General features: G+C 46.5%; 1 protein-coding gene across 5 annotated transcripts in view; it reads left to right on the top strand.

Annotated features, from left to right (window-relative positions):
* The window catches only part of LOC146813413 (early activation antigen CD69-like), a 74,311-nt gene that overhangs the window by 13,114 nt on the left and 44,559 nt on the right, over positions 1–16,638 (top strand). For 4 of the 5 annotated variants that reach the window (XR_014966972.1, XR_014966973.1, XM_085620188.1 and 1 more), the window contains exon 2: positions 13,986–14,090. The exons of the other annotated variant lie outside the window; for it this stretch is intronic. Coding sequence is in view for 2 of the 4 variants with exons in the window: in XM_085620188.1 (XP_085476314.1) it covers positions 13,986–14,090 (105 nt within the window). In the remaining 2 variants the exon portion in view is untranslated. The remainder of the gene's footprint in view (positions 1–13,985; positions 14,091–16,638) is intronic. 5 annotated transcript variants of the gene reach the window in all.

Raw genomic sequence — 16,638 nt, forward strand, 5'->3', positions numbered from 1 at the left:
TTCTCCCTTTCGTCCGGCCCATCCGGACCGGCTCGTCTGCTTCACGGCTGTCGTGAAGCAATTTCTTATCTCCACATCAGCCCTGTATTTTTGCATCGCGCCTTCACTTAAAGTGAAAGCGCGATGCAAATATAAACAAGCGTCTGCCTTCCCGCAATGGCGAGCGCTTGTTATATTTTGTATTCCAAGGATGTTTCACAAAAAGAAAACCTGCAGCCTGTAGGAGTGTGCATCCACAATGTGCGAGTCTGTCCCCGTGTTTGCTTGTCCCCATCCTTTAAGACATGCGAAGTAAAGTTCACACGACAGCAGTGTCTGATTTGGTAATCAATTCTCTGTGGGAATGGACACACCTGTGTGGACATTGCTCGCCAACTGGAGCCATGTCTTTACAACACAGACTTCCTGGTATTCCACCAGCAGCAGATTGTGCAATGTTTCTGGAATTTCAAAGTATCTGAGCCCTTTGATGTCGAGGTATGTTTAAGGAAGGGAAGGCGAGGCTGAATGGAGTCTCTGGCCAGGCCTCAAGTGAAGCACGTCTAATGTCTGATTCGAAGAGCGTTTCATCCCTTCAGCTGTTTTGCTATCAGCGGGAGTTCCCGATACAGCACACTTGCAGAACCATCAATCTTCAGGGCAAGCCACGGAGAACAGAAAGTCAAGGCAGTCTTTAATGTCAGCCGACTCGAAGACAAAAAAACAAATCAGTGCCCGCCCCTCCTCTTTCATAATAAATATCAAAGGAGGGGCGACGGGGATACACTATGGAGCGTGCAATGAATCGGATTCCATTTACTGAGCTTGAAATTCCCAGAGAGCACAGGCATTCTCAAGTGACCGTTATTGCCACGAGCCCGTGCGAGGGGCACGCATTCAGAATAGGAGCGGGAATAAAAAGGCACGTACAGTAGGTCAAGGCAAATGCAGTGCTACGGCAAACGAGATCAAGACGTCCACAGCATTCTAGCAGATGAACCGGCACTAGCAAAAGCAATACGCCTGAGCCTGAAGCACTGTTTTCAGGTCGAGCCTAAAAGACAGCAAAAGTGTCTGACTGGAAAATACTTATTGTGGGCTTACTTAGAATTTACAGGATTTTATAGCCCGCCATTGTTTACCACCGACTTTTTTTGTCATTCATTTGATTTGAGTGCTTCTGACTCGATAGCTTTCTTGGTCTCATATTATGTTTGTCTGTACTCTGAAGTATCTTTACAATTTCTCTGACCTTGTTTCTATCCTGACACAATCACTTTTAGAAAAAACTGACACCTTAGAGCATTGACAAAGGCACTGGCAAATCCAATAGGTGCCAAAGTCGCGACCTATTGGGTTTGCCAATGCTTGTTTAATGGTGTCCTTCCAAGATCACCTATTCCAAGGCTTACTATTCCATTGCACTGTATTGCAGCAATTATGGAACAGGTCATAACTCTTAATGGGCATATAATATTATTATTTACATTAGCTGTCCGCATCCTTTCCAACTCTATGGCTGAGCAGGGTGCCTGTTGTCGTTAGATCTATATGAGACATGTTGGGTAAGATGCCCAGAGCGTGACCCGTGCTCTAACCATAGTGCAGCAGTCGCACTCTGCATAAGTATGAGTAGATGAATAGTGCGAGAACAGACGGTCTCGCATTCAGATACCCAACACCTATTTAGGACATTACAAAAACAAAGGTTGTGTGTGGGAAGAGCTATGTTTTTAATGCTCTACAAAATTAAAGGTAGTTGTAAATTATTCCTGTTCTAGCAGGTAGTATGTTTTATAAACTGGCTTCTAAAAAAAACATGTCTTGTCCTTCGTAAATGCTGGCTTCTGATTCGTTAATAGGCTTGTTAGTCCCTCGTTAGTACCACCTTGTCCTAATTCGTAACCTCCCATGAGGACTGGCCCTTTTACTTCTGTTGTTACACAGTAAGTCTTTTTTAGTCTATAAGCACTATTTTCTTTAAATAGTGTCTCCTACTGCAGGCACAACTTTTTTTTTTTAGCAATTGCCATATTAAATTACAATGCATTTTATTTATGTTTTACAAAAGACAAACAAAACAATGTAATTTACAATGCCAATAGCAAAGAATAATGTTAGAGCGAGACCTACTGCATTGTAAATGCTTGTTTTTTCTTGCTGACTGGTACTGGTGAAAACTGACTTGGACTGTCCCTGGGCTCTGCATAAACCGGCCCATGGCCAGTGCTATGTTGAAAACACACTTTGAATACAGTGAAAAAACCTACATACACTAGGGTACACCATGGTTTAGGGTATCCCTATGATGACCTGCCCTCTAAGGCGCTAGTACATATGGGGCAGGGGGATCAAAACTACCTTTAAGTCCCTGGTAAATAATGAGGCATATCAGTTTAGAGGTCAGCAGCCCTTTTTAGGTCTCGCCTGAGCCAGCTCATGCGTTGCTCTGCGAGACATTTAGTAGGTGGGTTTTCAAAGTGCTACCCCACGCTTTGGCTGGCCTAGCGCTTGCGTTCACGCGAGCAGCCGCCATCTGTCTTTCACGGGTCATTAAGTGCATCGCGATCGCTTTCACAGCGCAGAGGCGCCATCTGGCTTTCCTCTCGCTCTCCCTGTGCACGTGCACACCACACCTCAGGCTATTTTCAATGGCGTAGGAAGCCGGGCTAGACAATCTTAACGGAAGTAACCAAGGGCTCAACAACTCAATACTACCTTATGTTACTGTATGTGTTAAAACGTGAGTTTACGCTAGCTTGCTATCTAGGACTTCCTGCATTATATATATATTTTTTCAATTTCTTACATCACCAGTTTCCTCTAGAACATTCTTTAATGTTTCTCAGTTGGGCACATGGAGCAGGAAGTGTGACATGCTGCAGTTTCCTCTGCTTGCTGATGACGGTGTCATTTCCTGTCATTCATTGGTGTGCTCTTCCCGCCACACTAAGGGAGTTCGAAATTAACCTTGGCCCAATTTACTGCGGAGTGAAGCACTTCCAACTCTTTTATGTTTGTCTAATATCCCCAACTGTACTTCGCACATATGTTCTCAGTCACCTTTCTTTGTTCAAAAGTTACATTTATTTTTGTCAAGATTATTAGTGGGTGATCCAGGCCTGAGAACTCTCTTGAAGGGAGAAGAAATCAAGTCCAATGAATCACAACTCGGTGGGGGACGGAGAGTCACAACGCAACACGATTAAGCTATTATTGTTGAAACAAGGGCCTTTGCAGAGCTCTGTGGGCCCACAAACAAAAATCCACTAAATTTAGTCTCGGAGGTCAAATATAATAGATTAACCCTTAAGGAAACAGTCTGGGAACATAAGGTGGCAAGAACCAACAGGAATGAAAAACAATATACCAGCTGCAGAAAGACCCATATGCGCTTCTGGGAGCACGTGAACAAATTAAAAAGCTGCAAGGAATCAAGGGAGTATGGCATCCCAGAAGCTGCTTGGATCCGACACGTAACCGAGTTATACCTGGCCACCCGGTCATTCATCAGTCAGTCCAGGGTCATGGTTGTTAAGCAAATCTACTCTGCTGATGTTCCTACTGAGGAGCCACCCACCCAGCCTATGACTAGAGACAGCTCAGAGCATGATCTATCCTTACAACCACATGAGACCCGTCAATCTGCAGCCAAACATACAAATTGCAGGAAGGCTCAAAGCATCATTCGCACATGAGAAAGGACGGGGCTCCCAATCCCAGTGGCTTGCCAGCGTCCTTGTTTTAATGTTTTTATTTCTCTTTATTGGCATTTTGAGATATCATAGACTTGATGCAATTCAAGGATTGACTGGGCATAACATTACCTCTTGTTAACATTACATTTCTTATAAACAAAAGAAAAACAAGCATTGGCATAGCCAATAGGTCTCGCTTTTGGGACCTTATAAGTGTTTACCCATGTAACAGTTGATGTTGCACCAAGGATAGTGTGCTGCATAACTAAGTACTTATAAGGTCCCAAAAGCGAGACCTATTGGCTATGCCAATGCTTGTTGTACTTCTATGTGTGCCCGGAGTTCAGTTTAAAAAAGCAGACCTGTGCTGCAGGACTACTTTTAAAATGTAAATTGTGCCCAAACTAGACTTTGGTGTTTGGGCCACTTAGACATTAACAAACTACAACATTTTGGCATATTGGGTGCCCCAGGGTCTCGCCTAGGTTTCCGTGGGGGGGGGGGGGGGGGGAGGGGGGGCTAGGTACTTATAAGGAGGACCCTTATAAAAGAGGTTTTATATGCCTTGGGCTATAGTAAAATTGCACATTTCCCTTCTCTTTGTGGTAAAGTGCTTCCCAGAATCGACTTTTGTGCTAGGAGCACTGTGGAGTGAGGATCTACAATATTAGTACAAATTCAGAAGCCCTAAAGTCTCCCAGGTGTTCCAGAGGTGAGGGGGTCCTGTAGATATAGGGAGGGTCCTTATAAAAGATGTTTTATATGCCCTGGTGTTGGAGAAATTGCCCAGTTCAATTTCCCCATTGCAGATCCCCAGCCACAGGTTAACACGGCAAGAGGTTATTAATTAATTAACTCCCGCCAGGAAACACAGAAAATATAATTCAAGGACTTAGTAGAATGGTATCGATAAATCCAATGTGAAGAAATAAGGACCCCCTGGTAATAAGTCTGGTTTCCAAGGGCAGGGAACAAATCAACAGCCTAATAAAGAACCACTTGGCAACCACATACGTTTTCTTGTAATTAAATAATAAAGGTCCTATGTGAACATGACATTTGTAATATTATTTAAAAAATATGAACTTATTATTTTAGTTGATATAAAAATAGATTATAAACTCGATCCTTTACCGACTATCAAATAATTAAATATTCTAGACATCATGGACAAAAATATAAAGAAAACCACAACACATCTAAAGATATAAATACAATCCCGGTACACAATGAATATTAACAATACAAATTTAGAACAATAACAAACCATGTACAACATTAACATAAGTGTAAATATGTAACATCTCACAATATACATATAAAATTCATGGAATATGTACAGAAGTTTTTAAAAAAAAATATTCTCAAATCGTTACTGATCACTTGTGACTTAATGCAGACACCATAGTCCACGCTCTTCTATGCGCAACTTGGCATGAACCCACACCTTCAGGAAGAGCCACAGATGGAAAAGTGTTGTGAAAAACCTGTTAATATATCACATGTTCAAATTTGGCAAAATAAAATGTTCAAATGTATTTATATATTCTGAGAAATAACTCAGAAAATACACACGTATAGAGGCCTCCCTGCACACAGGTGTCCCGGCACACAGGCCTCCATGCACACAGGCCTACCGGACTTCGTGCAAGCAGGTCTACAGGCCTCCATGCACACAGGTCTACAGGCCCCCCTCCACAAAGGCCTACAGGCCTTCGTACACACATATCTACAGGCCTCCAACCACAGAGATCTATAAGCCTCCATGCATGCAGGCCTCCCTACACACAGGCGTACAGGTCTCCGTGCACACAGACCTACCAGCCTTGGTGCACACAGATCTACAGGCCTCCATGCACACAGGTCTACAGGCCTCCTTGCACAAAGATCAATAAGCCTCAATGCACACAGGTATACAGGCCTCCCTACACACAGGCCTCCCTGGACACAGGCTTTCAGAACTCCATGCACGGAGACCTACAGGCCTCCCTACGCACAGGCCTTCAGGCCTCCATGCACACAGGCCTATCGGCCTCCGTGCACGCAGGTCTACAGGCCTCCATGCACCGAGATCTATAAGCCTCCATGCACACATGTATACAGGCCTCCCTACGCACAGGCCTTCATGCACACTGGCCTCCCTGCAAACACGCCTCCATGCACACAGGCCTACCGGCCTCCGCGAACACAGATCTACAGGCCTTCAAGCACAGAGATCTGCAAGCCTCCATGCACGCAGGCCTCCCTACACACAGGCCTATAGGCCGCCGTGCACACATGCCTACCATCCTCCTTGCACACAGGTCTACAGGCCTCCAAGCACAGATCTATAAGCCTTCATGCACACAGGTCTCCCCGCACACTGGCCTTCGTGCACACAGACCTTCAGGACTCCATGTACACAGGTCGACTGGCCTCCGTGCACACAGGTCTACAGGCCTCCATGCACAGAGATCTATAAGCCTCCATGCACACAGGTATACAGGCCTCCCTACACCCAGGCCTTCCTGTACACAGGCCTACCGGCCTCCGCAAACCCAGATCTACAGGCCTCCAAGCACAGAGATCTATAAGCCTCCATGCATGCAGGCTTCCCTACACACAGGCGCACAGGCCTCCCTACACACAGAGGAACAGGCCTTCGTGCACACAGGTCTACAGGCCTCCATGCACTCAGGCCTACCACCCTCCTTGCACACAGGTCTACAGGCCTCCATGCACAGAGATCTACAAGACTCAATGCCCACAGGTCTCCAGGCATACAGGCCTCCACTCCTGCTGCAGGCCTTCCTGCACACAGGTCTACAGGTTTCCATGCACACAGGCCTACCATCCTCTGTGCACCCAGTTAAAAAAGCCTTCATGCACACAGGTCTCCCTGCACTCAGGCCTTCGTGCACAAAGGCCTGCAGGCCAAATTGGACACAGACCTCCATGCACACAGGGCTTCCTGAACACCGGCCTACCTGCACAGAGGCCGACAGGCCTCTGCACACATGCCTACTGTCCTCCGTGCACACAGGTCTACAGGCGTACATGCACAGATATCTATAAGCCTCCATGCACACAAGCCTTCAGGCCTCCCCTACACACAGGACTACCGGCCTTCCTGCACACAGGCCTACAGGCCTCTCTACACACAGGCCTCCATGTACACAGGCATACCGGCCTCTGCGAACACAGGTCTACATGCCTCCATGCACAGAGATTTATAGCCCTCCATGCACACAGGTCTATAGGCCTCCATGCACATAGGTATACAGGCCTCCCTACACTCGGGCCTTCCTGCACACAGGCCTACTGGCCTCCGCAAACACAGATCTACAGGCCTCCAAGCACAGAGATCTATAAGCCTCCATGCATGCAGGCCTCCCTACACACAGGCGTGCAGGCCTCCCTACACACAGAGGAACAGGCCTTCGTGTACCCCGGTCTACAGGCCTCCGTGCACACAGGCCTACCATCCTTCTTGCACACAGGTCTACAGGCCTCCATGCACAGAGATCTACAAGACTCAATACCCACACGTCTCCAGGCATACAGGCCTCCATGCCTGCTGCAGGCCTCCCTGCACTCAGGCCTTCATGCACAAAGGCCTGCAGGCCAAACTGGACACAGACATTCATGCACACAGGCCTTCAGGGCTTCCTGAACACAGGCCTACCTCCACAAAGGCCTCCATGCAGACAGGCCTTTGTGCACACATGCCTACTGGCCTCCGTGCACACAGGTCTACAGGCGTGCATGCACAGATATCTATAAGCCTCCATGCACACAGACGTACAGGCCTCCATACATACAAGCCTACCGGCTTTCGTGCACACAGGTGTACAGTCCTCCATGAACAGAGATCTATAAGCCTCCATGCACACAGGTATAGAGACCTCCATGCACACAGGTATACAGGCCAGCGTGCACACAGGTCTGCAGGCCTCCCTGCACACAGGTCTGCAGGCCTCCCTGCACACAGGTCTGTAGGCCTCCCTGCACACAGGTCTCCGTGCACACAGGTCTACTGGTTTCCATGCACCAAGCCTACTGGCCTTTGTGCACACAGGTCTACAGGTCTCTATGCAAAGAGAGCTATAAGCCTCCATGCACACAGGTCTCCAAGCAAACAGGTGTACAGGCCTCCCTGTGCACACGGGCCTACAGGCCTCCATGCGTACAGGCCTTCAGGCAAGCACTCCAGGCTCGCTCCGAGAAATGGGAGTAGGTTCAGGTGCAATGCGACATAGCACACAAGACTAGCAGTTCCATCCAGAACTAATCAATCCTACTTTACAAGTAGGCTCCACAGGACCCTTGGAAGAAGGCACATCAGAGAAAGCCAGAATGTCCTATCAACATCTGGGACCAAGACGCTAAATGTTTTTCTGGCGCTTAGAAGTTTTACCATGAGTGATAGTTTTGATAGCAACATCTGTATTGCACTAGACACTGAAGGCCAGAGGGGGCTCAGTTTTCTGTGCCCTAGAAACCTCAAGCCTGAATACCAGATGTATCAATGTGACGTCAGATTTATACACTGCACGTGCGCCCCACAAGGAGCAGTGCACTGCCCTGTTGTACTCCCTAAAACTAAACACATACTCCTGAGAGAACAAATGGGGACTAACGGGTACACTGGCCTCCTAATAGGTCCAAATCTGGGACATAGATCTCCACCCTGATGTGCCACAAAAGTTTTTAATGCCTTATATGTATGTCAATTATTAGCTCTAGAGGAAGCATGGAATATATAAAATAACGTTTTGAAATTGTATTTTTGCTTTCAAAAATACTGTTTTCAAGATTTAAAATAACTTGTACACTCACCTGCAGCCCTCGGATCAGCTTCATCTGAGAAAAATCCGCTGTATTATGTCAATTTTATGTTAATGCTTAATGTAATGGTAATCAGGTTTTCTTATTTGAGAAAATGTGCTGTAATTTCTGTTTAAAAAAAACAAACAAATTCTCATATCACATGAGGGCGTCTGCAAAACTCTATAAACTGCACCGTCAGACTATCCGCCCTGCGGTCACTGCATTCGCCCAGGTCTTATTACCAAACCGGACCTTCACCTTTGTCGGTGCCTTGGTGTAATCATTGGAACGAATAATCGATTTCCAAAGAACTGCACCAAATTGAAAAATCAGTCCATATATCTGGGGTAAGACTCTTCTCCATGCCCTGATCGAGCCGCCAAACTTTAACGGCGGCCTTAACCCAGGCTTCTACTTTCAGGGGTATGGGGTCCCTCCATTTCATACATATTTCTCTTCAGCAATTAGAATCAAATAAAAGAGCAACCCTCTGTGTGACCGCCTCCAGCATTTTGCTGATTTTCTCATCTCCGAGAAGAACAAGCATTGCGTTCACGTCAATCACCCGACCAAAGATACCTTGTAAAGCAAGTTACATTCCTCTCCTGTAATCGCTCTACCTGGGGCACCCAAGGATATGGACATCCTTGGCTCCTAAACAACAGCACCTTACACACTTGGTGGGAGGTTAGGGAGCAAAGTTTGAGATTTTAAATGGGGTCCAGTACAAACGATAGATGGTAAAAAAAAAGTTTCCTCTTCAAGTTGGCTGGTTTGACAGTTGAATACAGGTGCCTCAGGGAGTTTTCCCAGACCATTTTGATGTCTCCCTTATGGAATGTTCCACTGCCGACTGAGTAAGGAGGTGCTAGCTTCTTTTCTTCAGCTACCAGAAGCCTCACATACCACCCTGCAACCTCCTTACTCGTGGGTCTTATGTCTTGGAGAGAGAGCTCCAGCTCCCATTCGCCTCCGATTTCCTTTTTTGAGGCCGCAAACCAGGAGGACAATTGAATAAACTTAAATCTAGAGAGATAATTTCTCGTCTTGGCTTTTAAGGCGTCCCATGGATACACTCCCTCCGATGTGATCAGGTCCATCGTGTTGTAACACCCGCCCTCCTTAATGGTAGACTTAAACAGTCTTTTAAGCATACCGGGGAATCCCAGACTGGAGCCAAGTCTGAGTAGGAACCAATGCCCCACCTCCTCCTAACCTCGTACCATAGAACCAAAGCAGATCTTCATACTGTTAGTTGAACTTTTTTGAAGAACCTAGGGGCCCCAAACCTATACAGGAATCCCTCCATACTCCACTGTTTCACTATCTCTCCCAAGAGTTTTCCCCAAGTAGAGTCATCCCCTTTTACCTGCAGCATCCAGATGTTTTTAAATTGGAAAGCTGCGCAATACCAGTAAAAATCGGGCAGGGCCAATCCACCTTTATTGAGCCTACGTCGAAGTTTTTTTCTGGACAACCTGGAACACTTATGGGCCCATATAAAGCTCACAACCTTCCCCTGAATTCTGTCAATTCCTAGTTTAGGAAACCCAAGGGGAATATCGTTGAAAAGGTAAGTCCGTTTGGAAAGGATAACTATTTTTATTAGATTAACGCGTCCAAAGATAGTCAACGGAAGGTTTTTCCATCAGGCTAATATGCGGTCTAGTTCTCTAGCCACCATTTGCAGATTAAGCTGCGGGATTTTATCTATCTCGTGCACAATTGTAATTCCCAGATATCTAAAATTAGGGCTTACTTCCCATCCCAGTCCAAAATATTCCAGAAAATTACCTCCGTTTTAGAGGCGTTTACTGAATAGCCACAGAGCGAGCCAAATTCTACTAATAAATGTTCCACCCTCAGGCTGGATATAAAAGGATTAGCTGTATATATTAAAAGATCGTCCGCATAAAGTGCAACTTTACTACTATAAGGCGCCCAACCTTAACTGTTGAGCCAAAGGCTCAGTATATACATATCAAATAATAAAGGAGAGAGAGGACAACCTTTCCGTGTCCCTCCTAACATACTAAAGCTAGGTGTTAGTGTGCCATTAAAAAAAATCCTAGCCGACGCCCTTTCATACGTCGCCTTAAGGGTATTTAGAATAGGGGCGAATCCTGTCACTCTCATAGCCTTCCAGAGAAACACCCAACACTCGATTGAACCCTTAGCAGCATCCAAGGCAACTACTGCCACGGGGGCTGAGTGTTCAATAGCAAGGTCTGTTGTGCCGATTAGCTGTTAAGTGTGCTCTTGTATATGTCTCTTCGGGATGAAGCCCCTTCTGATCTGAGTGGATTAACTGGGATGCAAACCTATCCAGCCTTCCTGCTAAAATGCTCCTAAAGATCTTATAGTCCGCGTTTAGCAGGGAGGTCGGCCGATAGGAGTGAGTCCTAGAGGGTTCTTTAGAGGGTTTCAAAATGAGAACAATTGTAGCTTTTTTCCAGGATCTAGGGACATGCCCACCCTGTCCAAATATTGAGTTGAACAGGGTCTCCAAAATCAGAACCAACTCTTCTATCAAAAGATTATACACTTCATTAGGAAGAGCGTCCGTGCCTGCAGCTTACTATTCCTACTTTTAGTGATACTTGAACGAATCTCCTCCTTAGTTATAGGAGCATCAAGTATCTCACAACTGATCCATGTTAAACTGGGCAATTGCAGATTACTCAACCAGGCTTTAAGAAGCTCTGAGCTGGCAGAGATTTCTTCCTTATATAGTGTGGATAAGAAAGACACTAAGCAGGCCTGCATGTCCTCCATTTTGCTAGAGACATCTCTATAATTCACAACTGGTTGTTTAATAAGGTTCCTAGATCTATCAGCCCTCGCTTTCCAGGCCGACAATGCACCAGCCTTTTTCCCATATTCTTAAATTTTGCATACACCTGGCGTGCCACTGCGCTCTACACTTTTGATCTATTTTAACTCTATATTCTTGCCTCGCATCTTCAAGGAGTCTCTGTATCCTTGCTTGTACGTCGGTAGACCGCGAGCGAGCTAGAAGATCGGCTTCCAACGAGCTTACTTTGTCTTCCAAAGCTTTTAAACTGAAACGCTCTGCTTTATTTTGGGCCTATGGCAGGCTTTGTAGCACCCCTCTGTTGTATGCGCACCCGAGGGTTATTGTTGTGACAGCTCCTATTAGACCTGTCATGTATGGGGTCCAGTAAGACATTTAAATCCCCCCCCCCCAACTATAATAGGAGCTGTAACTTCCATCAAATTCCACTCAAGGTTAGATAAGTGGGAGGAATCCTCGATATTCGGCCCAAAGAAAACAGCACATACTAGCTCCCCCCTCCACAATCTAAAGTGGCAATAATCCACCTCCCAAATTTGTCAAGCTTAGAGGATTTGATAGGACAACCCGCTCCTCGTTTGATTAAAATGGCAACCCCCCTACTATACGTGACCTGTTCTGACACTAGGAAGCACTCTATCCAAGGGTATTCTGCAAATACGGCTTGTCCTTCCGGGGTGTCCAAGTGTGCTTTCAGAATCAGTCCTATATGTGATCTACTTCCCTCCATATATTTCATCCCCAGTCTCCGCCTACGGTTGCACCTAAGCCCGTTAACGTTCCAAGAGAGAACTTATGGAGAAGGGCAGCAACACTCAGAATAGACCCTCTTTTATCTATTGGAGAAGTTTGCAGATCTACCCTCTGCACCAGGGGGGGCCTTACTACTCCTCTACTAGGGCTAGCAACGTCGACCCCTATCCCCCTGTGACAGATACTAGTAATACGATTAAGGGCCACAATAAAGCACCCGAACATCCTAGGAAGGGAAAAGGCCCAGGAGGGAAGGTGGAGAAAGTCAAATCTACAGCGGCTGGTAAGAGCCCCAGGAGTAGGGGGAAGATCGTTTGATATGGTTGGACCTTCTGTTTATACCACATGTTGTTCACCCCGACACGCAATTATTTGCCCTTACATGCCACACTGGGTAGCTCGCAATGCGCGTCCCCGGTGTTGCAGCAGTACCCGCTTCCAGCGGTGAGGTTGCATGATTTCGGTCCGTGAATTAGTGTCACCCAAACTCGCACAGTGATGGTAGATATCTTTCATAGTAACGATGGATATCCACTACAGTTGACCTATAGTTTAGCCCTACTTTATACGTATACGTTTTTGAATGAGGCGTGAAGATTCACATAGATGTTTATTGGGCACTCTTAGTACAGTCCACTCTACTACACCCGTGGTTCCAGCATGCATAAGGATAGAACTTTTTTAAATTACACGGATTTAGGTTGCTGACACCTGTTCACTAGCCCTTCGAGGTGGATGGGATATTAGTGATAAGGTGTCACTACAGATGATTTTGGATTTACAGACCGTGTATGTATATATATTCTATTTTCTAGTACTAAGTACAGACCGCGTGAGGCATGCCCTGCAGACTGGTGGTGATACTGGCTCTACCACTTGCATACAACTGCTTCTGGAAAGAACGAGCTAGAGAGCTATACGCATCCCCGTATTGAGCTACAGCCTTACCAGAGGGTGGATATCTCCTGGCAAGTTTTGATGATATAGATAGACTTGGGATATTCAGTGATTCTAGACTGATGACTCGTTTTTGGTTTCTGTTTCCCCCTTTCTTGATTATTCCTCAGGAAATAAGCCAGACAACCTTTTGTCCTGAGGAGACCCTTTGATTCTATAGGGGTCGAAACGTCGACATATGCTTTCACTTGGTTGCCTTGAGCATTGATTGCCTCACATGTTTTAATGGGGTATACGTATGTTGTCGCTGTGTAAATACATAACCAGTGAACTTTTATATCTTGATTCTTATGTGTATATTTTGATGTATTTTTGTCACACTTGAGCATTGCGTCGCCTGCACTTCCATTATTCATTTGAACATTATATTCATATTTAATGGTTTTCAAATAATAGAAATTATTACTACAGAAACCTTGTCAGTCGCTTTATACATATTTGTGAATCTTTGTTTGTACGTATGTCTGTAGAATAGATTACCAGAGTGTGTAGGCACCACCTGGGTTTTGAAATAAAACATTGGCTGATGTGCTTCCCCGAATTCATGTAAGAGGGTAGCCCGGTTGTTTGTGGAAAGAGTCCAATGGTGGACACTGTTTTGTATACAAAGTATATTGACCCTGGTCCCCGTCGGCATATAAGGGGTTGTCCTTGTTAGAATATACGCACTGTGTGGCATGAATGACATGGTGCATGCCACACCGTGCACGAACGTGCTGTAGGCGCTGTCACAGCGGCAGTATGCTGTTTACACTCTTATGAGCTTAATATACCCACCGCCCGCACTGGATTCAACTCTGAATCCGGCGGGTAGGTTCACCCCATGCTTGGCCATCTTCCTGGGATTGCCGCAGTGACGGTCCTACAGGAAGACTGGCAAACTCGTAATAAGGGGCGAAATCTCCCCATATGTGCGACATTTACTGTGCGCTGTGAGGCATTGATCTGTTCTGTGTCCCTCTTTCCCTTCTCAGGATGCTGCTGTTACATGCTCGGTACCGTATCCATCCCTCGCTGGGCTCTGCTCATTGCACCATTGGCGGTCCTTCTGGTGGTATCTGCCCTCGTAGGAATGTTGGGTAAAGTATTTCACCAGTTTTCTCAAGGCACAGGCATTATTACCAAATACTGCATATGGGAATGTTTGCCATAACCATTCCATGTCCGGATATTTGTCTCAGAGGGGGCTGGAGCAGTGCTTAATTTCAGCCTGTAGTTTCCGGTGCTCGGTACCGGGGCTTATGAATGTCTGCCACATGGTGGCGCAGTTTGTCTAATACGGAGACGAGCACAGCAGTTGGTTATTAATTGAATATACCTTAAAATGGCTATTACCTGCCTTCTAAACCATTCTTACTGCTCGGGGGGGGGGGGGGGTACTGGAATAGTCTGAATTGATGGCAGAGCTCACAGGAGCAATGGACTGGTGCAAGCAACAGTGGCCTCCTGACGAGGGCCTCAGCACTTATTTTTCCACAATTTAAGCACTGGGCTGGAGTTCCCAAAGTGCATGCAAAGTGATTAGTGATTATGCACTTGGAATCTAATACAGTGATGTAGCAACCTCCAATAGAATCCACTCATTGGCTGCCATTAAAATGTGTGAAACCCTCCGAGGTTTGGTCACTAGTTTTATAAACCCTGTGACTGATGCATTCTATGTTCCTTATCACCCATGTAAAAAACTAGAATATTATTTGAGGTGGGTGACTACCCGCCACAATGCATAATAACAACCCTAGTCAGAGTGAACCCTCAGAGTCGCTAAATTAACCTGAGCTCCACCCCTTGATAGCTACGGTGCTGTCCATACAGGCTTAATTTAGCGCAACATGTAAAATATTTGTGCAATATCACAACCGTAATAAAGTCAAGTGCAAAACAAAAAAATCCCAAACTGATTTAGAAAAATAGAATAAGATTTAATAAATGAAATGACACAAAACATGACAAAAATCCAATGAGGGGAGCCGGAGCTATGAATTTAAAAAAATGTTTTATGTAGAAAACCTCAAACCGCACATGTTAGCCAGTGGACGCAGTAGCATGGGACCTATGCACAATTTGAGACTGACCGTGATGACGTGCGCATCAGATAAATCAAACAAGTTTGTCCTCATCAAAGATTTTACCTTCTGATTTAGTCTTTTAAGTTTAAATCCACCACAGGAGTGCACTTCTAATGTGCCTCAGGGCCACAGGGGAGGCGCTTAGAGGCTCACAGGGTGTCAGCCAGAGGCCAACAGCAGGCACAGGTCAGCGGGGACCTTCCAGGATAAGTCCTCTTGCAGCTCCCTGTAGCAAGACAGGAGGTCAGCCAACTGACCCTTGGAGTCCACTTCTTCATCCTGGGTACAAGAGGATGCTAGTCTATTACCTCAGTGCTCCTCTCGGGTCACAGACAGCAGGTCCAGTGCTTCTGAGCTCCACTCGGGTCACAGGCAGCAGGTCCAGTGCATCTGAGCTCCACTCGGGTCACAGGCAGCAGGTCCAGTGCATCTGAGCTCCTCTCGGGTCACAGACAGCAGGTCCAGTGCTTCTGAGCTCCTCTTAGGTCACAGACAGCAGCTCCAGTGCTTCTGAGCTCCTCTCGGGTCACTGACAGCAGGTCCAGTGCTTCTGAGCTCCTCTCAGGTCACAGGCAGCAGGTCCAGTGCATCTGAGCTCCTCTCGGGTCACAGGCAGCAGGTCCAGTGCATCTGAGCTCCTCTTGGGTCACAGGCAGCAGGTCCAGTGCTTCTGAGCTCCTCTCGGGTCACAGACAGCAGGTCCAGTGCTTCTGAGCTCCTCTCGGGTCACAGGCAGCAGGTCCAGTGCATCTGAGCTCCTCTCGGGTCACAGGCAGCAGGTCCAGTGCATCTGAGCTCCTCTCGGGTCACAGGCAGCAGGTCCAGTGCTTCTGAGCTCCTCTCGGGTCACAGACAGCAGGTCCAGTGCTTCTGAGCTCCTCTCGGGTCACAGACAGCAGGTCCAGTGCTTCTGAGCTCCTCTCGGGTCACAGACAGCAGGTCCAGTGCTTCTGAGCTCCTCTCGGGTCACAGACAGCAGGTCCAGTGCTTCTGAGCTCCTCTCGGGTCACAGACAGCAGGTCCAGTGCTTCTGAGCTCCTCTCAGGTCACTGACAGCAGCTCCAGTGCTTCTGAGCTCCTCTCAGGTCACTGACAGCAGCTCCAGTGCTTCTGAGCTCCTCTCGGGTCACAGACAGCAGGTCCAGTGCTTCTGAGCTCCTCTTAGGTCACAGGCACAGGTCCAGTGCTTCTGAGCTCCTCCTAGGTCACATAGTAAGAAATGGTCCCAGCACACCATGAACAATACAAAACGAACGTTCAGTAAACAAAAATTAAAGCAAAAAGAGAAAGTTCAAGTGTTCTTTAATCACACTGAACATCCAGTTTCATGTGTACAGCTAAAACATTTCAGCAAACAACACTTCACGGAACAGATCAAATGTGCCCAAACAGAGAAGAAGTGGGAAAGGGAGATTCTGTGAATTAGTCTGGAATCAGAAGAACATGTGAAGAGGACAGAATGTAATTTAATTGGCAATCAAATTGACCGGCATGTTTCTCTTAATGCCAAATATTATACATGGGACTAATCACGACATATAAAACACTATGCCTATAA

This window comes from Triturus cristatus, chromosome 7, assembly GCF_964204655.1.
Source record: "Triturus cristatus chromosome 7, aTriCri1.1, whole genome shotgun sequence".
NCBI classification, from domain to species: domain Eukaryota; kingdom Metazoa; phylum Chordata; class Amphibia; order Caudata; family Salamandridae; genus Triturus; species Triturus cristatus.